The following is a 22,716-nucleotide window of genomic DNA, read 5'->3' as shown; positions in this document are numbered from 1 at the left end:
TATAGTTTAAAATTGGCATACTCGGCGCATTGTATCGCGAGGTTCGCGACACAGTACCCCCGGATCTGCACTGAATGCGATCCGGACGTGAGGGTGATTGTTTGGGATGCGGGGGAAATTTGGAGAGAACAGCACCTTACTGTGTCTGGATGTACGAAGCTCTCCGTGCTCCCGGACTCAAACAGGCAGGGCGTTTTGTGCCCATTGACCCGGGCGGTCATCATCGAGTTCCTGAGGTGCTTGGGGTGTGACTGGTCGAGGGTTACCATGCCGAGTTGCAGGTAGCCGGCGTGGTCAGAGGTGGTGGGGTGGTCCCAAGATGGCTGCCCCCGTCAGTCGCACGTGTCGGGTGGCAATGAAGATGGCCGCCCCCATGAGTCGCACATGGCGGGCCGTGTGGGAGATGGCGGCCAAGATGGCGGCCCCCGTGAGTCGCACGTGTTGGGTATAGTCAAAGATGGCTGCCCCCAGGGACAGCACGAAGCAGATGACGCGTCCGGAGGAGGCGGTGCCGGCAGGCACGCAGCCATGCTGCGGGGTCTGCGGGCCTGTGAGGCTGAAAGTTGAGCCTGTGATTTAGAGATTTTGGATCTGGCCAGGCAAACTTTGGCAAAGTGTCCTTTCCTGCCGCAGTCGCTACAGGTCACGTTCAGAGCCGGACAACGCAGCCTGGGGTGTTGGTGCTAGCCACAGTATTAGCAGGGCAGCCCCCCAGGAGGGCGGGCAGCCGCGCGGCACAGGCCTAGGGCACCCTCTGGTCGGGTGTCCACGAGGGGATCGCGTGGTCGGAGGGGAAAGTGTTGAGGCTCTGAAAAGCTACTTCTAAGGAGGTGGATAGTTTTACCGTTTCTTCAAGGTCGAGGGTGCCCTTTTCGAGCAGGCGCTGTCTGACATAGTTGGACCGGACTCCAGCCACATAGGAGTCCCGGACGGCGAGTTCCATGTGCTGTGAGGCCGTGACGTCCTGGTAGTTGCAGTTTCGCGCAAGTACTTTCAGGTCATGTAGGTATTCCTCCAGCGATTCCCCGGGGCGTTGGCGGCGAGTGGTGAGGAGATGCCGCTTGAACCCTTCATTCACCGGCCTCACGTATTGCCTTTTCAGGATCGCGACCGCGTCTGCGTACATGGTCGCTCCCTCGATTGCACGGAAATTCTATGGCTCACCCGGGTGTGGAGGAGGCTCAGTTTCTGTTCATCGGTGACAGAGGGTGAGGAGGAGGCAGCGCGGTAGGCCTCAAAACAGTGGAGCCAGTGCGAAAAAATCCCTTTGGCTTCAGCGGCTTGTGGGTCGAGTTCCAGTCAATCAGGTTTGAGGACTGCTTCCTTCGCGATGTTGTAGCTGATTAAATTGATACGACCATCAATTCACACGAGATGGAGAGTTGAAGTGAACATTCGTTTTAATCAGGTAGAACTGTGCCTGCCTGCGACTGCTCTGCACTGAGAGCCGCCTGCAGGGCAGCAGATCTATATGCCTCCCCCAAGGGGGCGCAGCCAAGGCGAGCCCACAAGGGCACCAACATGATACAATGCAATGTAATGTAATACAATGGTCCATAGGTGGAACCCACAAGGGGATCAACATAGTACAATGTAATGTAATGCAATACAGTGGTGAATGGTTGCCGTAATACATTCACCACACAGAGTAAAGTAAATAAGACTAGTGAGTTACAGGCACAAAATTACATGTAAAAATGTGATGTAGCTATAACAGAGAACTGGCTCAAAATAGGGCAGGACTGGGATTTAAATAGTCCTGGATGAAAGATTGATAAGAAATCTACTTTTCTAATAGGTAATAAAAGTATAAAGGAAGAAATGATTTAGTGGCATTATACTATTAAAAATCATATATTAGCCATGACAGCAGAAAATGCTGAGAGCATGGGAAAGGATCAGATAAGAAAGTCAGTTTGAAAACTGACTATACACTACAAAGCCACACTGCAGAATAAACTCATTGTTATCATTACTGGGCAAAGTTCTAGAAAACTTGGTGGGAAACAGGTGGTTTGATCACACCACATTATGGAAACATACAGACATTCTCTCATGCCACATTATCTCTTAAAACTTGATAGACAGATATTTCGGTCGAATTAGATGAATTATAATTATTTTAACCCAATCACAGTCAGAAAGGGGACAGAACCTTAAAAGATTATGATTTCCTTAAGAGACCGGGAGAGAACCTTTTTTGCTCTCTCCGAAATCATCCTTAACCTAATCTTTGAAACCTATTCTTTGACTTTGCTTTGCAAACCGCTATTTCCTTTTATTTCATTTTTGTATTATGCATTTTGATCTGAAGAAATTACCACTAACTGAATTGTATTTTGAATTCAACTCAAACATCTGCATTTGCGGTGGACAAACGAACTTTCTAGATTCTGTACTCACATAAAATTTGACTTGATCAGTAGACTTTAAAACTGACACAAATATACTTTACTTCACCCAAGAAACTCAGTCTCAAGTTCTGTCGAGTAATATATAGTGCAGCGACACATAAATATATTAACAAAGTACAGATCCATCAAAGGTGTTGAGGAAAGATAGGAAAGGAAGATAAGAGGGAGGGCTGGTGGTTTTGATTAAGGAGGACATTGCAATGCTGCAGAGAGAGGATCTTCCAGAAGTACAGAATCCATTTGGCTGGAGCTAAGGAATAAAAAAGGTGTAATCACATTGTTCAGGATAGTCTATAGATGGCAATTAGTAGGAAGGATGTAGCCGATCACATTTCCGTAGAAATTACTGAAAGGTGCAAGCATTATAGAATATGATGGGAAACTTTATTTACCCAATATATAGACTGGGATTGTAGTCGTGTAAAGGGCAGAAAGGGCAAGAGTTCCGAGAAGGTGTTCAGAAAAGTTTTCTGCACGGGTATGTTTCCAATCTAATGAGAAAGGAGGCACTGTTGGATCTAGTTCTTGGGTATGAGTTGGGTCAAATAGGAAAACATATTGGAGGCAGTGATCATTATACCATAAGATTTACGTTGGCTATGGAAAAGGGTTTAGAACAATCTAGGGTAAAAATAATTAACTGGGGGAAAGCCAACTTTAATGAGGTAAGAATGGATCTGGATGAATAAATTGGGGTCAAATGTTGACAGGGGAAATGGTAACTGAACAATGGACTATCTTCAAAGAAGATAGTTCGGGCACAGTCGGGCACAGTCAAGCTATTCCTTCGAAAGGTAGGGAAAACAAATCCAGATCTTCCTGGATTGCAAAAAAGAGATTAAGATTAAGGAAAAGTGTGTTTATGAGAGTTGCCAGATGGATATAGAAAATTCTGAGTGGATGTGAAAAAGCAAATAAGAGAAGCAAAGAGGGAGTATGAAAAGAGACTGGCAGCTAATATAAAAAGGAATTCCAAAGTTTTCTATAGGCATATAAATAGTAAAATGATGGTAAGAGGAGGAGTAGGGCTGCATAGGGACCAAAAAAGGGATTGCACATGGAGGCAAGTGGAATAGCTGAGATATTAAATGAATACTTTGCAGCTGTCTTTACCAAGGAAGGAGATGCTACCCAGACCATGGTAAAATAGAAGGTAATTCAGACACTAGCAGAGTTTATAGTTGATAAGGAGGAGGTATTAGATAGACTGTCTGTACTTAAAGTTGCTAAAGCACCAGAACTCAGTGAGATGCTTCCAAGGATATTGAATGTCATAAAATTTCATTGACCTTTGTCCCTAGGTGCTAAATTACCAAACTCGGGGCTGTTTAGCACAGGGCTAAATCGCTGGCTTTGAAAGCAGACCAAGGCAGGCCAGCAGCACGGTTCGATTCCCGTAACAGCCTCCCCGAACAGGTGCTGGAATATGGCGACTAGGGGCTTTTCACAGTAACTTTATTTGAAGCCTACTTGTGACAATAAGTGATTTTCATTTCATTTCAATTAGAAGTTTGTGTAGATGAGAACATTCAAGGTGCAGGATGTTTCAATGCTTGTTACATTGATTCCTGCCTAGTAACAAGGATGCAAACCTCTGGGAGTATTTTGAAAGGTTCCAGGTCAATTCAAAGGTCAGTGAACAGTTCTTCTTAAGGAAGTCAGTTCGAGGCAGTCTGCCAGCCAGAAGTATCATAGACACAGGGGCAGGAATTGGTCCTGTTAAGTAAGTTAAAAGAAGGGAGCAAAGAAGTAGGCTCTGAATTAAAGAAAGCTGCAGTTAGCAGACTGACTACACTGGGGATCTGGAGCAAAGGTATCACTCTGGAGCAGCAGTATTCTGCTTAGCACTACCATAGATCTGAAATACAGCTTGTGAGCTAGTGTTTGAGTGTACTCAGGAATCCAGGGAGAAGCAATCTCAGAAAGCGAGATTGAAACCCTGTGAGCCATAGTTAAAGGCATCCACGTGGGAGTGACCTTTGGACAGAACACGAAGGAGCCACCTTCATAGATGGATATAGGAAACCCTAGTAAGAAAGACAAAGTTTCAGTGAGATTGGTTGGTCCAAGTGGGACTAACATCTGAGTTTTTTGGTGAGAAATCCATGGAATCTTTTTTTTCCGTTGCATCTGCAATTTACTCTGTAATGTAGTGCACCTGATCACAGTTAGTCTGTTAATTCACATGTGACTCATATTTAACATGAATACAAGGGTATAAGATACATATTATAAATTGTTTGATTTTTCTGAACTTGTAAAGTTGGTTTTTGTTTGTTCAAAAGGGGATGCAGGAGCAGAGGAACATGGGTGTATATGTACAAAAGTCATTGAAGGTGCTGGACCGATTGAGAGTTGTTGATAAAGAATACTGTATCCTGGGGCACAGAGTACCCTCAGCAAGGAAGTTATGTTGAACTTGTATAAGACACTAGCTTGGCCTCAGCTGGAGTATTGCATCCTGTTCTAGGCACTGCATTTAAGAAGGTATTGGAGAAAGTAGATATTGGAGAGGGTGCAGAAAAAATTCACAAGAACGGTTTGGGGAATGAGGAATTTCAGGTATGACAATAGGTTTGACAAGTTGGGACTGTTTCCATTGGAGAAGAGAAGTCTGAGAGGAAATTTGATAGAGGTATTCAAAATCATGAGGGATATGGACAGAGTAGGTAGGGAGAAATTGATCCCACTCGTTAAAGGATCGGGAATGAGAGGTCACTGAATTGACAAAAAAGCAAAAGCAGCACGAAGAACAACTTTTTAATATACTGAGATGTTACTGTCTAAAATGTGCTGTCTGAGTGTGTGGTGGAGTCAGGTTCAATCAAGGCATTCAAAAAGGCTGTATCTGAAAAGGAGGAATGTGTAGGTTACAGGAGAGAAGGCAGGGGTACGGGGTGAATTGCTCATTCAGAGAGCTATTGCAGATACATTGGGGGTGCCAACTTCCCATCAGGGAACAAAATTCTCGAGCGAGCGCGTTTAGCCACGTGTTTCCCAGCACTCACAGTGCCGAGAAACACATGGCTATTCAACGCAACTCCCTTTGAATAAGGGACCTGAATGGGGAATGGAAAAGGTTTTTTACAATGGGAGGTCCGCTTGCCGGAACTCCCCATTGTAGCGAGAGATCGGGACGCCATTTAAATATGGCAATTTGGGAGAGTCCCCCGAGTATCCCCCGCACCACCCATGCTGAGCAACCCTGGCTCGATTGTGCACGCGCAAAGAAGGCCAGCTTGGCAGTGGCAACTGGGCACCTTGGCACTGCCTGGCTGGCACCTAGGTGGCATTTCCAGGCTGGCACTGCCAGAGTACCCTGGTGGCATCAGCAATGATAGGGCACCACTCTGCTCAAAGGGCATGCAGCTGGGGGTCTCCGATGCCCTTAGAGACTCCCACGAGTACCATTCCGTCTGGTCCCCATTTGTGGGGCCCAGCACCAAATGGCGCTCACCCAAGGTCTCCGAGGCAAAGGGATTGAATGCCAAAGCCTCAGCTACTTTGCGAATCTGCACATTAGAGTAAGGCTTACTGCCTCGCTCTAATATGCAGATCTGCCAGGACGTGATCCCGCCCATTGTGCGCGGATTCACCTTGCCACATCTTGCGAGATTGAATTGAATCTCACGAGGCATTGCAAGCCGGGTAGATTCCGGGAGCGGGATTTCCCAGCTTTCACCGGCCACGTTGCGCCGTGGCAAAATACTTTTACGGTGCAGTGTGGCCGGAGGATCGCGCCCTAGGTCTTCTATGCTATAACAATTCAGTAATTCAATAAAACTGTCCTTTTGAGGGAAAATATGCCAAGTATGCTAGCACTAATCGAGCAAAAAAGGCTTTGCTGGCTTAACATTTTTACAGATTGGAAGAGGGCCTCATACCCAAGGATATTCCAAATGGGAAAATAGCCCATGCCAAGAGTCCAATAGAGTGCCCTGAGCTCCGATTCAAGGATGCTGACAAAAGATCAGCACCTCAAAATCAATCATGTGTGAGAAAATCTAGCTGACTATACAGCTCATAAGAAAGCTGTCTTTGAGAAAGATGAATTTATTTACATATTTACAAGTTCATGCTTAACATAGCATCTCCCTCGCTAGGAGAATAGGTCTCACCAGGCTCTGAGTTGGGCCTGCTTTTATTCTACCCATAACAAGTCCCAGGTGTTTGACCCCCTACATCGGAACTCTTACTTTCACGAGTCCCATGGGGAGAGGATTAATAATGGTTTCTCCTGTGATTCTTGTGGGGATTATAACATTGACGATCTATACAAATGGAAACACAAGCTGTTGGCAGGAACTTTCCACCATGGCAACATGTGGTTTCAGAAGCTTCAAAGCAGAATCCAGCCCTGTAAACACGTATCAGCAGAGGTGATCCCGCACCACTGGCAAGGGATAACTTCATGTACGGGACTTGTAGCAGACTAGGCCTTACCAGAATCAGCTTTTTCAACCATCAGAAGAAGGGAAGCAGATGCTCTCACCTGACCTCACCAAATTTCTGAGGCTGAATTTCTATCATCTCTTGCAGCTGCCGACCAACCAAATGCAAGTTGTAACTAACGTCCACTTAGAAAGGCTGCAGACAACCAAATCCCTGGAACTGTACTCTAGCAATATTCAGTGCATCAATGGACAGACACTGAGAATATAATAGCAGCAATAGCCATTGCTGTCGATGGTAGAAGTCTAGCCCTGAGCACAATGCAACAAGAGGTTTAATGGCCTCAAATGTGTGTGTCAAGGCCAGTGAATGCATCATCAAATGCCATATTTCCATGTCCTTCCCAATGAACCACTAGACTTACATACCGCCCCATTCTCCAGTCCTCCTCATCATCTATTCTTAGGACTGCTGAGGATCTGCCCGAAGTCTGGCAGGGGCTTTGTGGAGTATGAACCAGCTGTTTAACCTCAATGTGACAGTGTTCATCGTCCTATCACTGCCATTCCACCAGTGCCTTTGTTGTTGCCTGTCAGCCAACTAGCCCAGTCTGCTGCCAACCAGGTTGAGGTTGTTTTAATACGGACACGGGGAGTCCACACCGAGTAAAAATAAGAACAAAGTTTTATTTACAAACAATAAATATACACTTCCCAGTAGAGCCTTACCGGGTTCCTGCTTGGCCTTATTGGCCGTTCACTGGGTAATTGAGATACCCCACCCTGAGCGAGGGTACTCAGCAATAAGCCCATTCCCACTCATAGGTCTTGTGCGGGATATTACACCCCCCCCCCCCCAAATTCCGAAGACCCCCTCAACGAGTGATGAAATGGAGAAGGAGGAGCAGACGTAGCACATCGGTGTCTCTTTGGCTCCGGTAAGTCCTCATGGAGCTGATGCACTAGATCAATCTGTGCCGGCAGTGACAGGAACGTCACGGGGGACGATCGTCAGGAGGCGGCTGAACTATGGAGTCGGCGTCTGAGACATCAGACATCTGCATATACATCTCGCAGTCAGATGACACAACATACGGCATGCCACCGTCGAGAGAGACTGGAGGAATCACAGCATACTGGCTTGGCAATGGTGCCGGAGGATCCAGAGCAGGCTTCCTTCGAGGCACGTCATGAGCGAGCAACAGCTGTGAGCGAATGTAATCCAGGTGTCGTTTCGGTCATTGCCCCCGGACCCTAACTTGGTAAGAGACTGGTCCTTTTTGACAGACAACAATCCCAGAGAGCCAGTGAGTGTCATTGTTGAAGTTACGAATGAACACCGTGTAGTCAGCTGAGAAGCGGCGAAGAGGTCAACGTCGAACTGGGAAACATCCTTGCAAATCTTGGTGACGACGTGCCTTCGCGCCGATGTCTGGTTGAATCAAACTCCGTCGTATACGAAGTCTACGACCCATTAACATCTCGGCAGGGACCACCTCAGTTACTGCCTGTGGCATGGTCCTGCACGAGAATAAAAACTTAACAGTCTTGTGAGCCCCCGTCTGCACGGCCCTCTGCCAAACCATTCAGTGCTGGATGTTATGGAGTGATGCGGACGTGGCGAATCCTGTTGCTCTTCACAAAATCGGCAAACTCTTCCTCGTGAAAGAGGCCCCGTTATCGTACACAAGTACCTCTGGGATTCCGTGGGAGAGACCCTTGCTCCAGCGAGAGAGGAGTTGGTGGTGAGAAGTTTGACGATGGTGCGGGAGCACGGAAGGAGAAAATGAAAGGGATGGAGGAGGCCTTGTCATGGCATCGTGACCATTTCACCTCAGTGGATGAGGAGCTGTGGAGGGTGGTAGAGACTAACAGAGGGTTGGGAGCCAAGATTGAAGACTTGAAGAACAAGTCTAAAGGCAAAACCTGAGGATCGTGTGTGTGCCCGAAGGGGTGGAGGGCCAGAGACTTACAGAATATTTCACTGGTATGATGTTGAAGCTGATGGGGGAGAGAGAGGAGCCCTCTGAGTCTGAGTTGGACAGGGCCCACCGGTCGCTCCGGCCAAAACCTGATCGTCTGTTTCCATAATTTCCAGTTCAAGGAGAGAGTGCTGATCTGGGCGAAGCAGAGGCGCGAGGTGAAGTGGGAAGGCAAGCATATACACATATATCAGGACTTGACAACAGACCAGGAAAGGAGGCGAATGGCCTTCAGACGTGCTAAGGCAGCATTGTATAAACGCAATGTGTGGTTTGGTGTGGTCTACCCGTCGAGGCTGAGGGTCACGTACAATGACAGAGACTATTATTTCAAGATGGCGGCAGAGGTGTTTGTGAAGGCAGAGGCCTGGGATCGGACTGAATTTTGACTTTTGGCGGTTTTTGGCTTACGCATTTTTTTTCCTGAGTTGGATTCTTTTTCTTGTATGGTTGTGGATAACTTTGTTTTTTTTGATGTAAAGGGGATTGGAGGAGTGAGCGGGGCATTGGGGTTGGTATGGTTTCATTTTTGATGCGGGGGAGGGCGCTCTGGCAGGGGCCGTCATGCTAGCAAACGTATGTTGGCTAGTGAAGGGGAGCAAGGTTGGGGAGGGGCTGCGACTGTTGGAACCTGTATGGACAGGTTTTGATGGGCCTGGGAAGTGTGAATGGTGGGGAGATGACTGGTTGATACTGGCTGTGGTGTTTTTAAGAGGAGGTGACGGAGGGGTTGCTGGGAAGGGGGTAGGGGGGCGGCAGTGACTAGGGTCGGGGCAGGGTCGTGTTTGCGAGGCGGGGCCTGGAAGGATGATCATGGCAGATAAGAAGGGCTGGGAGGTGGGGTGAGAGACCTTTGGTCAGAGTGGTAACGTGGAACGTACAAGAGTTGGGGACTGGTGAAGAGAGCACAAGGTTTCTCGCATCTGAAGGGCTTGAAAGCGGATGTGGTGCTGTTATAGGAGACCCAGGGGTAAAGGACCAGATTCACAGACTGCTAAGCTTCATTCACAGAATTTACAGTGCAGAAGGAGGCCACTCGGCCCATCGAGTCTGCACCGGCCCTTAGAAAGAGCACCCTACCTAAGCCCACACCTCCACCCTATCCCCGTAACCCCGCCTTACCTTTTTTGGACATTATGGGCAATTTAGCATAGCCAATCCACCTACCCTTGCAAATCATTGGACTGTGGGAGGAAACTGGAGCACCCGGAGGAAACCCACGCAGTCACGGCGAGAACGTGCAGACTCTGCACAAACAGTGACCCAAGCCGGCAAGCCGGGAATCGAACCTGGGACCCTGGTGCTCGGAATCCATTGTGCTAACCACTGTGCTACCGTGCTGCTCAGTGAGGCTGGGTGAGCCAAGTGTTCCATTCTGGTTTCATTTTTGATGCAGGGGTAAATGGCTGAGGTTCCAAATGGAGAAGGTGGTGGCAGATCAAGGAGACAAGTACGTGATAGTGACGGGTGCACTGGAGGGGAGGTTGGTGGTGTTGATTTGCGTGTATGCCCCGAACTGGGTTTGTGAGGAGGATGCTAGCGGCCATACCGGACCTGAATACTCACCGGTTGATAATGTGGGGGTTTGGAATATGGGCTAGACCAGAGGATGGATAGGTCTAGGCCTTGCTTGCTGGCCTCCTAGGCGGGTGGAGGTGCAAAGGTGTTAGGGGAGTTTATGAAGCAGATGGGAGGGGTGGATCCGTGGAGGTTTTTGAACTAATGGGATAGGGAGCATTTGTTTGTCTTTGTGGTCGGGAAGGCGCTGCTGGCGGAGGTAACGAAGGCGGAGTACTCGGCGATTGTGATATCGGATCATGCGCTGCTTTGGGTAGATGTTGTCATGATATGCAGACACACACATAATGATGTACAGACAAGCAGCTAATGGACACAGAGAACTGGACATGACCAATAAGCAGGCAGGACACTCGGGTGGGATCTGACTAAAAGACACGAGGCACTCACACTCTGCCTCTTTCCACTGATGAACATCTAGAGAGTCAGTCAAGGGTGTTGTTACAATCTCACACCTCCACCACGTGGCTAAGAGCTAGTCTGGTTCAGTCAGACAGAGTAACCACACTTAAGTTAGCAGAGAGTCGAACTCACAGAGAACTGTACTAACTGTGCTATTAGTTCAATAAACCTGATTGAACTAACTTCAAGGTCTGGAGTATCTTTCTGATTTAAGCTGCATCCAGTTGCATCCAGTGTTAGACCAGTGTACCTAACACGACAGATGTGGTCCTGGAGAAGGGGCTGGCCCAGAGGCCAGGATGGAGGTTGGATGTGGGCCTGTTGGCAGACCCAAACTTTTGCATCAAGATGGGGAGGGTGTTGGAGGAGTGCGTGGAGTTTAATCAAAATCGGGAAGTCTCGTCGTCAGGTGTTTGGGAGGTTTTGAAGTCGATTGCTATTGGGCCAGCTCCATCGGCAGGCAACAGCAAAGAAGATTGTGTGGATTAGGGATGGGACAGGAGGGGTGGTGGTGTATCCGGAGCAGGTGAATAGGGTGTTTGAGGACTTTTATAGGGGGTTGTACAAGTAGGAGCCGCCGGAGGATCAGTAGGCTATGAGGGAGGGTTTGGAGTGGCCGGAGGTGGGTGAGGTGGAAAGGGCCTGATTAGAGGAGCCATTAGGGTTGGAGGAAGTGAAGGTAGCGAAAGGTAAGATGCAGTCAGGCGAGGTGCCGGGGCCGGATTGGTTCCAGTGGAAATGTTTTGAGGATGCGATGGCGAAGGTGGGGGACTTACCTGAGACTATAGGCAGGCATCAATTTTGTTTTTACTGAAAAAGGATAAGGACCCGGTGGAATCCACTGAATGTGGATGCCAAGATATTGGCTAAGGTTCTGGCGGTGTGGCTGGAGAGGTGTCTTCCGAAGGTGGTGGGGGAGGAACCAGACAGGCTTTGTTAAGGGCAGGTAGCTGTCGTTAAACGTACGGCGGCTGCTGAATGTGGTGCTTTCTCCGGCAGAGGGGAGGGAGTTACAGGTGGTAGTGGTGTTGCATGAGGAGAAAGCATTTGACAGAATGGAGTGGAGGTGTCTGTTTTGAGGTATTGACGAAGTTTGGGATTGGGCCTAAGTTTGTGACTTGGATAAAATTTCTATATAAGGATCGGACAGCCTGTGTGTGGCCGACTGAGACTCAGTCAGAGTACTTCCCACTATTCTGGGGACAAGGCAGCCCCATGTCCCATCCTCTTGCTTGCCTTGGCGATTAAGTCCTTGCCGATTGCGCTGAGGGGCACAGACGTATGGAGGGAGATAGTGAGGGTGCCTCTGTACACAGATGATTTACAGTTGTACATCACAGACCCAGGCTCTTCAGTGAGGGACTTAATGGGGCTGCTAGGGAAATTTGGGGAGTTTTCAGGGTATAAATTGAATCCAGGGAAGAGTGTTTCATTGTGTCTCCTTCGGCTGGAAGGGCGGGATTGAGGGGTTGCCATTTAGGGTGGTGACAACTCACATTAGGTATTTGGCGGTGCAGGTAGTGCAGGACTGGATATGGCACCATAAGTTAAATTGAGCAAGCCTGGTAGGGAAGCTGAAGGAGGATTTGGGGAGGTGGGATAGTCTCCCTTTATTGTTGGCTGGCTGGGTACAGCCAGTCAAGATGAATATTTTGCCACGGCTTTTATTTCTATTCCTGTGTCTTCCAGTTTTTTGCCAAAGTCATTTTTATGAGGTGTGGATAGGCCGGTCTTGTCATCTGTGTGGGCAGGGAAAGGGGGAGGATAAGGAAAATGATGTTCCAAAGGTGGCAGCAGTGGGGTCGGTGGGGGGCTTGGCTCTTCCGAGTGTGTTGTGCTATTATTGGGCGGCGAATGCGGAGAAGGTGCGGGGCTGGAGGAAGGGATTGGAGACTTTGAGGTGCGGATGGAGGCGGGGTCTTGTAAGGGGCGGGGTTGCAGATGCTGGCAACGGCACCGCTGCCCCTAGCCCCAGAGAAATATTCTGGGAGTCCAGTAGTGGTAGCCACACTGAGGATCTGGGGGCAATTTCGACAGCACTTTAAATTGAGGACAGGGTCGAGGGTGGTGCTGTTAAGAGGGAATCATAGGTTTGAGCCTGAGAGGATGGGTGCAAGGTTCTGGAGGTGGGAGGCGAAAGGTGTGAAAGAGATGAAGGGTCTGTTTCTGGAGGAGAGATTTGCAGCTTTAGAGGAGTTGGGGGTGAGGTATGGGCAGCAGCGCGAGGAGGGCTCTAGGTATATGCAGGTGCGGAATTTCGCAAGAAATACTTTCCCGAGTTCCCCGGTTGTGCCGCCCGCCTTGATGCTGGAGGAGGTGCAGTCTGTGGGCGGAGGGGGTGGGGGGGGGGGGGGGGTGGGGCTGGAGAGTCTCAACAATTTATGTCGGATTATGGAGGCGGATAAGGAGTCAATGGAGGGGATTAAGGCAAAGTGGGAGGATGAGTTGGGAATGAGGCTGGAGGAAGGGTTATGGTGTGAAGTTCTGCGAAGGGTCAATGCCTCAACCTCGTGTGCGAAGCTGGGGCTGATTCAGCAAAAATGGTGTTTGGGCGCACTTAACGAGGGCAAGGTTGAGCCAGCTGAGGGGTGGAGGACAGTTGTATGCAGTGTGAGAGGGGGCCCAGCCAACCATGTCCATATGTCCTGATCCTGCCCAAAGGTGAAGAGGTATTGGAGGTCGGTTTTCAGCTTCATGTCTGAGGTCCTGCACGTTGAACTGGAGCAGAGTCTCCTAGAGGCCATATTAAGGGTGTCAGACCTGCTGGAGCTGCAGACAAGAGTGGGGGCAGATGTTTTGGCCTTCGCCTCATTGATTGCTCTCAGGCGGGTACTGATGAGGTGCAAAGGAGAGATTCGACCAGAGATGTGTATTGTTCATTTTGCATTGAGAAGACCTGGTTGCTCCCAAGGGGTATGTGGGCATTGGGGGGGGGGGGGGGCATTGGGATTTGTTTGTGTATAAATGTTGAAAATGTTGAATAAAAATCATTTTAAAAAACATTCTTTAAGGAGATAACAAGGAAGTTAGACAATGGAGAACTAGTGGACGTGAACTATTTGATTTTCAGAAGGCCTTTGATAAGGTACTGTGCAGAATGCTGCTAAATAAGATAAGAACCCATGATGTTTGGGGCAAGGTACTGGCATGGGTAGAGGATTGGCTGACTGGCTGAAGGTAGAGAATGGGGATAATTCTGCAAACCACCAAACATTCTACAAACGCATTCAGGGACTGTAGAAATTAATCAGCAATTAATCTGAAAGCCGTTGATGATCCCTTTAAATAGCACTAATGAGGGCTTCTTGCTGAATGAGGGCTTCATGTCCAGTTATGCATGTTTAAAATGTGGTGTTTGCACAATCTCCCGTGTCTGCGTGGGTCTCACTCCCATGACCCAAAGATGTGCAGGGTCTGTGAATTGGCCATGCTAAATTACCCTTTAAAATATTTTTTTTGAATGCATTTTTAAGAGATGCTGTGAGTTGGAATGTTGAGGTCAAAAATGGCATCAATGTTAACCCTGATTAATCACACAATCAGCTACCCTGAATACATCTGACACATGTCCTAATGCAGCCATTACTGACCAACCCAAAAGGTAACAAGCGTAGCACGTTGATGGGACTCGTATTTTACCTTCCAATAAGGGTCGGTAGTCCGGTTGGTTGGAGGTGCCACAAATACGACTTTATTCTAATTACTCACTTGAATAAGAACTGAATCAAAACGTAGAAATGAAATATTAAACAATACGTAAAAAGGTCAAGGACATGGCACAAAGCATAAAATAAATCACTTTAACACAAACAAATAGATAGATGATTCAAGAATTCAGGAATTCAAGAACAAAGACCTTCACCATGAGGTCTTTTAAGGAAATTCTTATCTCTAGTTTAACCCCTCATTTACTCTCATTGGTTTCTGATTCTCAGATGAGACCTCCTGGTTTGTTCAAATAAATATCTGTTACTTAGAGGATAATTTGTTAATTAAACATTGGGCATTACTTAAGATTGTCTGGTGCCTATCAAAACTAGCTCAGCATCTGCTGCGCAGTCTAAGGAAAATTACTGGATATGTTTCCCACGCTTTGGTATGTTACACAGCTTGGCAGAGACCTTGCTGTAACTGATGAGTTGATTCGACGGAGAACAATACATTCTTCGTGCTGAATACATTGGAATACAATGGTTAATTCATTATGTGAAACAATGACTGGATTCCCACAGTCAGGACACTTTTAATAATTTTACTCTCAGCTACATGCATTCAATAGCACCAATATGAATAAATCTATGACAAAATCAATAATCTATCACCTGTGCCATATGTATGCGTGTGTGGTGGGGACAGGAGTTTGGAACCAAATTGAACCATAGTACCAAAACTGTGAATGTTATGGATCTTAGTTTTGCCACCATCTATTTTTAAATCTTAAAATAACTGTAAAGCAAAGTCAATTTTCACATTAAAATGCATCATTATTTTGTTCACGATATCATCATATCATCAGGGTGTTGTAGTTTATAGTATATAGGTTTCTTATTCCATTTATTATTTCAAATAAAGTACCAATACGGGTGGCATGGTGGCACAGTGCCTCACAGTGCCGGAGACCCGGGTTCAATTCCGGCCTCACACGCCTGTGTGGAGTTTGCATTTTCTCCCCGTTATCTGCGGGGGTTTCCTCCGGCTGCTTCAGTATCCTCCCACAGTCACAAAGCTGTTCAGGGCGGGTGGATAGGCCATGCTAAATCGCCCCTTAGTGTCCAGGGATGCACAGGTTAGGTGGCGTTTTTGGGATAGGGCGGGGGAGTGGACTGAGGTGGGGTACTCTTTCAGAGGGTCGGTGCAGACTCAATGGATTGAATGGCCTCCTCCTCCACTCTAGAGATTCTATGATTCTGAAACTGTTAAGGAGAAACAATAAATGGTTTTTCCCCCCCAACCAACATTCTGTGGAAGGAAGCATTTGAAAAAAGATCAACTGCAGTTAATGAGAATTGCTTTCTTCTGAACCAAATACATCTTTATAAATTACGTAGCACCTACCTTTGCCATATTTTGCAATAATATGAAATAGATGAATTGTTTGATCCTTGAAAGCCTCTTGCAAGGTGCTTGTTGGATGATCTTTGTGTTTTTCTTTGCTACATTCATCACAAATTGGAATCTTGTCAGCCATGCAAAATGCCGCCAGGTTTGAATCAGGATGGTCAAAGCACTTCATCTGTGGCTCCCCACCTGAAGGTTCATTAAAACTATGGTCCGTGTAGGTTTTGTCGTGCTGCTTTAAACATTCCTTGCAGAAATTTAAATCACAGGTTTCACATTTCTTGACTGCAAGCTGTTTATTTTTCGATTCACAAAGTTGGCAGTAAGGTTGTTTTTTGATTGATTTATTCTTTGATGGTTTCTTGCGCCGCTTTTCCAACCTGTTTAACACCTCATTGATCAGAAAGTTATCTGGGAATTTGACTTTTTCGGTGCTGGTGAAATGATGATTTTCTTGACAGACTGGGCATGTGACAACAGCATGTTTTTTTAGACCCTTATTAGACATTGTCTTTTGCCTTGGGATACAGTGCTCACACATGTTGTGATTGCATGGCAGCAATTGTGCTTTAGAATACAGCTTTCCACAGACTGGGCAAGTAAGTTCATCATATATTGGAGGTTTTACCCGTTTCATTTTGTGCCTAAAGTTCAGACTGTGTGATCCCTGTGAATTACTTGGGCTGTAAATTTAAAAAAAACATTTCATTCAGAACATTCATTAGTTTGATTCATGCATCCTGAATTAAAGACTGCAATAATTATTTTTTTCCTTAAGTTCATAAATCCATAATCCTGTTTAAGAATTATGGGAAATGAAGCTCTATGATTGTGAGGTAAACCAACCTTAGCAAAGGCATCGTTTGTAGTCATGGAAACCTTATTCAATCTAATCACTTCCTGAAAATAAATGCAGCTGAAATGGCACAATGCCTGGGTTCGGCCAGCTGTCTGTCCACTCGAGGGCCAAGCAAGGTGAGAGTTTCCGGTTTCTGCCAGCCATAAGGGTCGGAAGTGAAATGAGCTTTGTCAATACCAGCCTAGTTTTTTAAAAATATATTTTATTAAAGTTTTCAAACACAATTTTTCCACCTTACAAATCAACATAAAAGATAACATAATAACTAATAAGTAACATTATTTAAATAAAATAGTGAACTAACAAAGTAACAAAAAAATAGTGCTCCCCCTGCTCCCCCCCCACTCTCTGGGCTGCTGCTGCTGACGATCTATTTTTCCCTTAACGTTCCGCAAGATAGTCAAGGAACGGTTGCCGCCGCCTGGAGAACCCCTGAATCGATCCTCTCAACGCAAACTTCATCCGTTCCAGTTTTATGAACCCTGCCATATCGTTTATCCAGACCTCCACGCCGGGCGGGGTTTCGCTTCCTTCCACATGAGTAAGATCCTTTGCCGGGCTACCAGGGACTCAAAGGCCAGAATATCGGCCTCTTTCGCCTCCTGCACTCCCGGCTCCTCCGCTACCCCAAATATAGCTAACCCCCAGCCTGGCTTGACCCGGACCTTCACCACCTTTGAAATCACTCTTGCCACTCCCCTCCAGTACTCATCCAGTGCCGGACACAACCAAAACATATGTGTGTGGTTCGCCGGGCTTCCCAAACACCTCCCGCACCTGTCCTCCACTCCGAAGAACCTGCTCAGCCTTGCTCATGTGTGCTCTGTGTAGAACCTTGAATTGTATCAGGCTAAGCCTGGCACACGAGGAAGAGGAATTTACCCTACTTAGGGCATCAGCCCACAGACCCTCCTCAATCTCCTCCCCCAGCTCTTCTTCCCATTTTCCCTTCAGCTCCTCTACCAGTGCCTCCCCCTCGTCTCTCATCTCCTGATATATTTCGGACACTTTGCCCTCCCCGACCCATACCCCCAAAATCACTTTATCCTGGATCCCCTGTGTCGGGAGCAGCGGAAATTCCCTCACCTGTTGCCTCGTAAACGCCCTCACTTGCATGTATCTAAAGATATTCCCCGGGGGCAACTCATACTTTTCCTCCAGCGCTCCCAGGCTCGCGAACGTCCCATCAATAAACAAATCTCTCAATCTCCTAATTCCTGCCCGATGCCAGCTCTGGAACCCTCCGTCCATCCTTCCTGGGACAAACCTATGGTTGTTCCTTATCGGGGACCACACCGAGGCACCCGTCACACCCCTATGTCGCCTCCATTGCCCCCAGATCCTTAAGGTTGCTACCACCACTGGGTTTGTTGTATACCCTTTCGGGGAGAGCGGTAGCGGCGCCGTCACCAGCGCCTTTAGGCTCGTTCCTTTACAGGACTCCATCTCCAGCCTCTTCCACGCCGCCAACTCTCCCTCACTCATCCACTTGCGAACCATCACCACATTGGCGGCCCAGTAATAATCGTCCAGATTCGGCAACGCCAGTCCCCCTCTGTCCCTGCTGTGCTGCAGGAACCCCCTCCTTACCCTCGGGGTCTTCCCTGCCCACACAAAACTCATCGCACTCCTATCTATTTTCTTAAAAAAGGCCTTAGTGATCAAAATGGGGAGACATTGAAATACAAAAAGAAACCTTGGGAGGACCATCATCTTGACCGCCTGCACTCTGCCCGCCAGTGAGAGCGGCAGCATATCCCACCTCTTGAAATCCTCCTCCATCTGCTCCACCAGCCGCGTCAGATTGAGTTTGTGTAAAGTTCCCCAGCTCCTGGCTACCTGGATCCCCAAATATCGGAAGCTCCTTTCCGCTCTCCTTAACGGCAGGCTGTCTATCCCTCTTCCCTGGTGCCCGGGGTGTACTACGAAAAGCTCACTCTTCCCCATATTAAGCCTATATCCGGAAAAATCTCCAAACTCCCTCAATATCTGCGTAACCTTTGTCATCCCCTCCACAGGATCCGCCACATACAGCAGTAGGTCATCTGCGTAGAGTGACACTCGGTTTTTCTCTCCCCCTCTAACCACCCCCCTCCATTTCCTAGAGTCTCTCAACGCTATAGCCAGCGGTTCAATTGCCAGCGCGAACAGTAATGGGGACAGGGGGCACCCCTGCCTTGTTCCCCTATGTAACCGAAAATACTCCGATCTCTGCCGATTTGTGACTACACTTGCCACTGGGGCCCCATAGAGGAGTTTGACCCAACTGACAAACCCCTCCCTGAACCCAAACCTCCTCAACACCTCCCATAAATACTCCCACTCTACCCTATCAGATGCCTTCTCTGCATCCCCCTCCGCTGGGGGCATCATTATCACCCCCAACAGCCGCCGCACGTTGACATTCAATTGTCTCCCCTTTACAAACCCTGTCTGGTCTTCATGCACCACCCCTGGGACACAATCCTCGATCCTCATCGTTAGCACTTTTGCCAGCAACTTGGCGTCTACATTTAGGAGCGAGATAGGCCTATATGACCTATTGCAGCAGATCTTTATCTCGCTTCAGGATTAATGATATCGTCGCCTCCGACATTGTCGGGGGTATCGTCCCCCCTTCTCTGGCCTTGTTAAAGGTTCTCGCCAGCAGCGGGGCCAACAAGTCCACATATTTCCTATAAAATTTCACCGGGAACCCGTCTGGTCCCGGGACCTTACCTGCCTGCATGTTCCCCAGCCCTTTAGTCACCTCGTCCACCCCGATTGGCGCCCCCAGACCTGCCACCTCCTGCTCCTCCACCCTCGGGAACCTTAGTTGGTCCAAGAACTGTTGCATCCCCTCTTTTCCCTCCGGGGGTTGGGACCTATATAGCCTCTCATAAAAGGTCTTAAACACCTCATTTACCTTCTGTTATAACCTGCCTACTTACCATTGGATGGGGACTAATGACTATCCCACAATCCTGTGGGAGTATGAGCTTCCCCAATGAGGGGGGCGGAGAAACCACTAGTAAACTCCTAGTATAAATAAGCTGGCCAGTTCAGGAACCAGAAGAAAGGAGTATGTAGCAAGGGAAGTTACTGCTACTGTTATGTATATATGTTATAGTAAATAAATGTTATTACTTTGTATCCTTAAAACTCGTGCTGGATTCTTCGTGGCCCTTACAAAACTAGCGACGAAGGTAAAAGTGAATAGCTGTCTACACTGCTGAAGCCACCTCCCTGGATTTTTGTTGGATACAGGTTGGAAGTTGTTTTCTATTATACCATGCCTCTTTACGGACGTTTGGATGTTTTTGATGCTGAGCTGGAAAGCTGGAACCAGTACACACAACGGATGCGTTACTATTTCTGGGCAAACAATATCACCGAAAACGAGCGCCAGGTGGTCAAATTGCTCACCGCCTGCGGCCCGCATACGTTTGGGGTGATTAGGAGCCTTACGTACCCAGCTGCGCCGGACACCAAAATGTTTGATGAACTTGTGAATATAGTGGGGCAACGCTTTAACCCAACCCCGTCCACGATAGTCCAGCGTTACCGGTTTAATACCACTGAGAGGACCCCTGGAGAATCCCTTGCCGATTTTCTATCCAGGCTATGCAGGATTGCGGAGTACTGTGACTATGGTGAGACCTTGTCAGAAATGTTACGCGACCGTTTGGTTTGCGGTATTAACAATGCGGCCACCCAGAGAAAGTTGTTAGCGGAGCCAACATTGACTTTTCAACAGGCCATTCAAATAGTCTTGTCCCGAGAGAGCGCAGAGCGAGGAGTACAGGAGCTACAGGGAATGGAAGTGCATGCCTTGGGGCGCAACCCTTTCCATCCAAAAACGTCCCCCCGCACTCCTGCGGTACCTTGGGCGAGGCAACGTCCGGACCGACGCCAGTGGCCATCGGACATTCCTCCCCGAAGGGAACCTTCTCCAGAGCCAATGGATGAGGAGCCATGTCCGTGTCAGACTTGTAGGCGCCGACCCCGTCGCGGAAGGCGGTCCTGGGGACGCCAGAGGCGCCGTCGTCCGACCGAAACTGGGACCAGCCCAGGGGCCGTAACTGGGACCAGCCCGGAGGCCATACCTTCCATGTGGATGAACCTGCGGCGACTACTCCTGAGGACGTGGAGACGTAGGACAACTGCCTGCAGCTGCATTGTGTGGCAGCTCCCCGTGTGGCCCCCATTAAGGTGACAGTACTGGTCAATGGCCACCCGCTTGAGATGGAGTTGGATACTGGCGCAGCGGTCTCTGTGATCGCCCAGAGGACATTCGACCGCATCAAGCAGGGTATACAGACCCTTACATTAACCGACACACAGGCCAGGTTGGCCACCTACATGGGGGAACCACTGGACATTGCAGGAACTACAATGACCCCTGTTGTCTATGGACACCAGGAGGGGCATTTCCCACTTATCGTGGTGCACGGCCATGGGCCCATCCTGTTGGGTCGGGACGAGTTGCGCCATTTGCGGTTGCAATGGCAGCACATCCTCCAAACAGTTTCTGAAGAGTTGACTGAGGTGCTAGGACGATACGCAGATGTATTCCAGCCTGGTTTGGGGAAAATAAAAGGGGCCGTAGCCCGTATCCAAGTTGAACCAGGAGCCACGCCGCGCTATTTCTGGGCGCGCCCAGTGCCTTACGCCTTGCTCGTGAAGGTAGAAGGGGAGCTCACTCATTTGGAGAGTTTGGGTATTATCAGGCCTGTCCGTTTTGCTGACTGGGCAGCACCAATTGTACCTGTAATGAAGCCAGATGCCACAGTTCGCTTGTGTGGCGACTATAAACTTACAGTGAATACAGTTTCCCGACTCGACCGATATCCAATGCCTCGCATAGAGGATCTCTACGCGAAACTTGCAGGTGGACTCTCGTGCACAAAATTAGATATGAGTCACGTCTACCTGCAGTTGGAGCTGGACCCTGCCTCCCGACCATATGTAACGATAAAACACACCGGGGCCTGTATGAATATACACGGTTGCCCTTTGGAGTATCCTCTGCCTGCGCAATTTTTCAACGTGTTATGGAGGGCATTTTGAGAGGTTTACCACGTGTGGCTGTCTACCTAGATGACATTTTGATTACAGGGACGTCGGAGCAAGAACATTTGGAAAATCTGGAGGCTGTCCTTAGACGCCTTCCGGAGGCTGGAGTCCGTTTACGTCGCACAAAGTGCGTATTTCAGGCAAAGGAAGTAGTCTACCTAGGTTATCGGGTGGACCGCGAAGGTCTGCACCCCGTCGCAGAGAAGGTGCGTGCAATTTAACATGCCCCCGCCCCGACTGACACTTCGCATCTTTGTTCTTTTCTCGGTCTCGTAAACTATTACGGGAAGTTCCTCCCCAATCTGGCAACTACGCTGGCCCCTTTGCACCTTCTGCGAAAGAAAAATCACACCTGGGTTTGGGGTCAGCTGCAAGAAACCGCTTTCCGGCGGGTAAAGCAACAATTGTCGTCGTCTGGGTTATAACCCACTATGATCCTGTAAAGCCTTTGCTCGTCACATGTGATGCATCCCCGTATGGCATTGGGACCGTCCTGTCCCACAAGATGGAGAACGGGGCCAAGCGACCGATAGCTTTCGCCTCCCGCACATTGACTGCAGCGGAGAAAAAGTACGCGCAGATCGAGAAGGAGGGCCTGGCAGTGGTTTTTGCGGTGAAACGCTTCCACCAGTACGTGTACGGCCACCATTTCACTATCGTGACTGATCATAAGCCCGTGCTGGGACTTTTCAGAGAGGATAAGCCAATACCGCCCATTGCTTCTGCACGGATCCAGCGCTGGGCTGTGTTGCTTGCTGCATACGAGTATTCTCTGGAGCACAAACCAGGTACGCAGATAGCAAATGCCGACGCACTGAGTCGATTGCCTTTATCGACCGGCCCCATGTCGACCCCCACGACCGGTGAGGTGGTTGCAACCCTAAACTTTATGGACACCTTGCCTGTCACGGTATCACAGATCTGTGAGTGGACCCAGACGGAGCCAGTCCTGCCAAAGGTTCGGCACATAGTCCTGT

The 22,716-nt window shown here is 48.5% G+C and overlaps 1 protein-coding gene across 2 annotated transcripts in view; it reads right to left on the bottom strand.

Annotated features, from left to right (window-relative positions):
* The window catches only part of LOC140389328 (tripartite motif-containing protein 42-like), a 78,823-nt gene that overhangs the window by 47,716 nt on the left and 8,391 nt on the right, over positions 1 to 22,716 (bottom strand). For both annotated transcript variants that reach the window (XM_072473489.1, XM_072473490.1), the window contains exon 2: positions 15,823 to 16,508. In XM_072473489.1, the coding sequence (XP_072329590.1) occupies positions 15,823 to 16,508 (686 nt within the window). The remainder of the gene's footprint in view (positions 1 to 15,822; positions 16,509 to 22,716) is intronic.

The sequence above is a fragment of the Scyliorhinus torazame genome, chromosome 14, assembly GCF_047496885.1.
Source record: "Scyliorhinus torazame isolate Kashiwa2021f chromosome 14, sScyTor2.1, whole genome shotgun sequence".
NCBI lineage: Eukaryota > Metazoa > Chordata > Chondrichthyes > Carcharhiniformes > Scyliorhinidae > Scyliorhinus > Scyliorhinus torazame.
Note: the sequence above shows the minus strand (reverse complement) of the source record. Positions and strands in the feature narration are given on the sequence as shown.